This window comes from Phaethon lepturus, unplaced genomic scaffold, assembly GCF_000687285.1.
Source record: "Phaethon lepturus isolate BGI_N335 unplaced genomic scaffold, ASM68728v1 scaffold10137, whole genome shotgun sequence".
NCBI classification, from domain to species: domain Eukaryota; kingdom Metazoa; phylum Chordata; class Aves; order Phaethontiformes; family Phaethontidae; genus Phaethon; species Phaethon lepturus.
In genome coordinates this window covers 80,074-85,604 of record NW_010551132.1, presented here as the reverse complement: position 1 = coordinate 85,604, position 5,531 = coordinate 80,074, and the positions used below count along the sequence as shown (strand labels likewise).

The 5,531-nt window shown below is 40.8% G+C and overlaps 1 protein-coding gene across 4 annotated transcripts in view; it reads left to right on the top strand.

Annotated features, from left to right (window-relative positions):
- The window catches only part of CHRDL1 (chordin-like 1), a 40,523-nt gene that overhangs the window by 25,812 nt on the left and 9,180 nt on the right, over nt 1-5,531 (top strand). For all 4 annotated transcript variants that reach the window (XM_010290792.1, XM_010290791.1, XM_010290790.1 and 1 more), the window contains one exon: nt 3,767-3,834. In XM_010290792.1, coding sequence (XP_010289094.1) covers nt 3,767-3,834 — 68 coding nt within the window. The remainder of the gene's footprint in view (nt 1-3,766; nt 3,835-5,531) is intronic.

Sequence of the window (5,531 nt, the reverse complement as noted above, 5' to 3'; positions counted from 1 at the left end):
CTCTTTCCCCTGTCAGAGCCCTGTCTGTGCACCAGCACTGTCACTCAGGATACTATCTGCAAATTTCCCATGTACTTACAATCCAATGCATGTTGGGAAATTAAACCTCAAATTCCAGCAGGGTAAGATTGCTACCTTTGTTTTCCTAAACTGAAGGAAGGAGAGAATGCACTGATGATAAAGTTGCATCCCCATAATGAGCTAAATCAGGGCTTCAGATGATGTGTTGAAATAGCTGCCATTGCTCTGGGTAGAAAAGCTTTGTAATAAAAGACAAGCTTCTATCTGACAGGTTACCAGACCCACTCAAGTTATGCAAGACACAAGAATTTCAATTCAGAGGGTAAGGACAATTACTCCAGTTTAAATTAGGTGTCAATTTATACTCAGTATTGTACTAGCAATTGCATTTTAGATCTTATACACACAGGGGACTTGATTCTAGGGGCCTTCCCAGCCTTTCTGAATGTCTAAACCTAAATGTATGTCTAAAAGCCCATCTAAATGTCTGAGAATTTCTAAATGTACTTTATGTCCCTGTTAGTATTGTGGCATTTGAATCACCACTTCTAGGGTATCTAAGCACCTATGACCAGTTCTCAAAGATGTAGATAAGCACGTAAAGGTACCTATGGTTTTCAGAAGTGCCACTCTATTGATATCAGTGATGCAAGGCTGCTTTGAAAAACTCTCCTGCTTGCACCTTTGTGCACCTATATCCTGTAGAGATTCTGCTTGTTTGGACTCAGTACTATTGCATGGTAAAAACAAGGACTATTATATTGTTGGCTGTATAATTTTGCCTATGGTGCTAGAGTTGTAAAACACAAACAGTCCCATGGTCCCTGTCCTAAAGAGTTTACTGAGTACACATGCTAGACCAAAAGCTCTGAGTGGTGAAGGGGCTGAACCAGAAAGAGAGTACTTCAGAGTGCATCAGTGTTTAATAATGCAGCGTGATGCAGAGATAGCACAGCACACTTTGAAGGAACAAGTTCCTGGATAGAAGCTGTGTAGTCATGTCAGTGCAGCAAGCCGTCTAAGCTACTTAACCCTGCAGAGATGCAGTGGTAATTAACTTGTGTGGCACGATGTAGGACCTGAACTAATCTCTTGGCAGGGCAATGCTATGTGCTGCCTAAATACAGCAGCTCAGTCAGAGCAAGGATGAGGATCTCTAAGCATGGAGATTGTTCCTCATTCTCTGCTGCTTTGCCATGTTGCTGCACAGTATCCTTACAAATCTTGAACCATTTTTCCAGGAAAACTGCTTATACAGCTTTCTGATCTCAAGCAGGCAAGGTGATAGTCATGACTTCCCATGGTGAAATTTAGTGATACACTGTTTTAAATTTAATACATTGACAGCCAATTAAAGTAAATCTTTGCTAATCATCTGATTCCTAGTATCTGTTCCCTGATAGTTACTTGATCTGTATTTGAAACCAACCTTTGCTAGTTACAAAAATCAAACTGACTTTCAATGTATGAAGTATCAGACATAGCTATGCTATAAACTAGCCTTACACTAAAGAAATCGGTCACTTTAGCCAGAGAGTCACTAATGAGAAACAAGTTCATTAGAATTTCTATACAAGAGATGAGATTAAATTGGATTATGCAGTAGAAATGACCCAGTGTCTCCACTGATGCACCTTTTTTTTAATGTATTCCACTGTCTAATACTCTTATTTAAAAATGTTAAAATGATCATTTATCTTGTAATCAACTTCATCCTTTTCAATAGGGCATAAGCTGTTTTATCTCCCCTCTGTGATTCTTATGAAATGCAAACCTAAACAAAATGTTTGCATTCAAGATCTAGCACAGCTGATGGGGAGGAAACTGTGAGTCAGTTTCTGCTCCCTGCATGGCCAAATGTATTAACATAATATATTAAAATTTGCTGATATTCCTATTCATTCCTCTACTGCTGACTAGAGAAGGCTCCAAGCACTATGATTCAGGTGCTGATTTATGTCAGGATCCAACTTCCCCTTAAGGGGAAAGTTCTAAAACTGCATAGAGGACAAAATGCTGATACACAGTATGCAATAAGGTAGTGGATCCATGATGGATCTGATTGAGTTAAATCTGGGTGAGTTAAGGGCAGAACCAGAGGCACACCTGCATCAGCACCTTGGCTCTCCCAGGCCACTATCACACACTACTACTGCTGCAGCCGCTATCTTCCTTCAAGGACCCAAGCCCATGATCTGTGCCATTAGTGTAAGGCTCCTGATGTGGTGGTACTGCTCTGCATTCCAGTGCAATTCTTGGCGTATCCAGAGCTAGGCTTTGAGCTACTAGCAAAGCCATTTTATCTGTACCTGTATCTGAATTCCAAGGCTGGGATAAATTCCAAGCTCAGCTCCACACTAAATGATTTCTCTTGTTCTTGTACAAGTTTTCCAAGAATCAGATATCGGTTCAAGTTCCATGGCTTGTCTTAATCGAGGAACACCTCTAAATACTTCTCTTAAAAACTTCTTAAAGCCACATTCTCTCTCTAGCCTGAACTGATTTTTCCCTGCTGTAATTTCCACCACAGTTTATGCTTGGTTATATTTGTATTTATGAAGTTGTCTTTATTAACAAAAACAGCTGGACACTACTCCTGAATAGAAACTGAGGGTTTCTTCTTCTTTCCAACTTTCCTTTCCATGAATCACATGTTTGGCTGTAAGGAACCAGAGCCTGGCTCTGCAAGTCCCTCACATTGATTCTCAAAAGCATTCATTACTTCTTCATCACATGCACAAATGGCAAGTGCTCTAGCAAAACCTTTTCTCTTTTAAAAGACAAGTCAGAATGTCTTTACTTTGTTATAAGTGTCCTTAGTGCTATGAGCCTTATTATATAGTCCTTCTATTGGCCCGATTCAAAAAAGCAGTGCTGAACTTTTCATACTCTCTACATGCAAATACAGGATTCTATGAGCTTAGATGAGATCCGGTCTTAGTGGGCCAACTTCTCACACATCCTGCTGTAACTCATCGCATGTGCCTGGCTTCCTAGAAGAGTTGCTGTTTTGTGTCTAATAAATCATGCACTGAGCACAGCCATCACTTCTATTTATGAGAGTCTGTCTTTGACAGACAGATGAAAGCACCTTCCTGGTTTATAATCATACCTGGGGGTGAATTGTGACTTATCAGTTTTTATTAAATGAAGCAAAAATAAGAGGGAAAAAACAACTATATAGATACAGGGGCAGGAAATTTGCAGGACAAAGTATGCCTTACTTTTTCTTTATATATATAATACAATGTTATTCATTAATGGCTACACTTCAGAGCTGACTACAAAAATGTAATTCAGGATCCAATTCTCGGTCAAGTTACATGTCAGTTGAGCAACAGTAACTGTGCTTGTGGGTTCCCTCCCTCACAGGAGATGGAAGGTCACAGGAAGATGGAAGGCCTTTCGCTGTGAGCTAAGCTAAGTCATATCTCCTCACCTTTGCCTGAGATCACATAGCAAATGGCTGCTGGAAATTACCTTGCCCATAGCAAGCCTGTTAAGCCGCATAAATCTGGAAGTAAATCTTCATCCTGAGTTTGCATAATGTTTGGGAAGGGATCTTCCTTTTGGTCTCTACAGAATCTAGTACAATAAAGTCAGACTACAGACTGGCACTTCTACACGCTGATGAAACCTCCACCCTAAATTTAGCTGTAAAGCTGGATGAGACTTTTCCCCTACGTGTGTCCCAAGGTGTTGCACAATTACTCTCCTAACTCATACTGCTCTGCTTCATGTACAGGAGATGGAGAATTATCATGGGAACATGCTGACGGAGATATCTTCCGGCAGCCAGCCAACAGGGAAGCTGTAAGTGTGGCCTACAATTTAAAGACATATTTTCCTGATATGCATGCCAGTACATTGGGGAAAAAAAAAACATAAAAGGATGATTTTGGGCCCCTCACTACAAGAAGGACATTGAGGTGCTCGAGCGTGTCCAGAGAAGGGCAGTGAAGCTGGTGAGGGGTCTGGAGCACAAGTCTTATGAAGAGTGGCTGAGGGAACTGGGGTTGTTTAGTCTGGAGAAGAGGAGGCTGAGGGGAGACCTTATCACTCTCTACAACTACCTGAAAGGGGGTTGTGATGAGGTGGGTGTTGGTCTCTTCTCACAGGTAACTAGCAATAGAGTGAGAGGAAATGGCCTCAAGTTGCACCAGGGGAGGTTTAGATTGGATATTAGGAAAAAATACTGAGAGAGTGGTCAAACACTGGAACAGGCTGCCCAGGGAGGTGGTGGAGTCACCATCACTGGAAGTGTTCAAAAAATGTGTCGACATGGCACCTCAGGACATGGTTTAGTGGGCATGGTGGTGTTGGGTTGACGGTTGGACTTGATGATCTTAAAGGTCTTTTTCAACCTTAATTATTCTGTGAGTCTGTGATTCTGTGAATATCTACGGCTTCATCCTGGGTTCTGTGAATCTATCCCAAAACAGGTTTCTTCTACTTCTGCAAACCCCTTAATAAACTTAACCTGTATTCATGAATAATGCTCAATGCCAGCTCCTGCAGGCTCTGGATTTGGTCTTTGTTGTATATGCTCTATAAGAATAAAATTCTACAGTGTTTTGTTTGCTATGCAAGCACCACTTTTAAATCAGAATGGCAAACACTTGCTTCCCAGTTGACATACACACATCTATATATTTACTTTAGGGGCTTTACTACCTCTGGGGTTAACAACTTACTCCTCAAGAGATTATTTTTATAACTGCATTTGGAGAGAATATGAAGAGCTTTTAAGCATTAGGTGCGCTACCTACATACATGAACCAACAGATCTTTGGATTAGTGAGAAGAATCATGCCTTATAAGATAACTGCTCTAAATACACATTATCCTTTCATGCCCATGGGTATTTTGGAGGGTAATTCTCTGAAAACAATCAGTGTTTTTGCTCTAGAAAACATGCTGTACACTACTACTACTACTTTACCTTGCAAATAAAATGAGACCTTCCAGTCTGTAAGACAGATTCTAGTAAGGTTCTGCTCCATTTATGCAAGGCTGGCTAACCTTGGCCTGGCATGAGAGTTTAAAGCTGCAAGCAAACAGGAAGCTGGACAGTCATTCTGGACATGCTTTGCCACTGGAGCCCCAGTAGAAAGCAATTTTGATGAGGAAAACTAGACAGGATTGCAATTCTCATCTTAAAGTAAAGTAGACATCAGTAAAGTAGATCTCTAGCTCTGAACGCCATTTTTAATACGTGGAGTGAAATAAGCACTTCTGGGTTGTGATTCATCTCCTCATGATGCAGAGATCCACAACAGTTCAGGTTCTAAAATTGCCTCTCTGTTCATTGACTTGATGAGGGACTTCAGATGACCAACTTAAAGACCCCTACACTGACATATACAGTCTGGTGAGATGAGTTACCACTGCATATGCATAGGTGACTTCATTACCATGTTAACTATCTGCAAAACCTGAATGGCCTTTATTTAATATGGTGCCATTCATTACATTTAATGATGTTTGATGAGAGTGGCAACACTCTCATT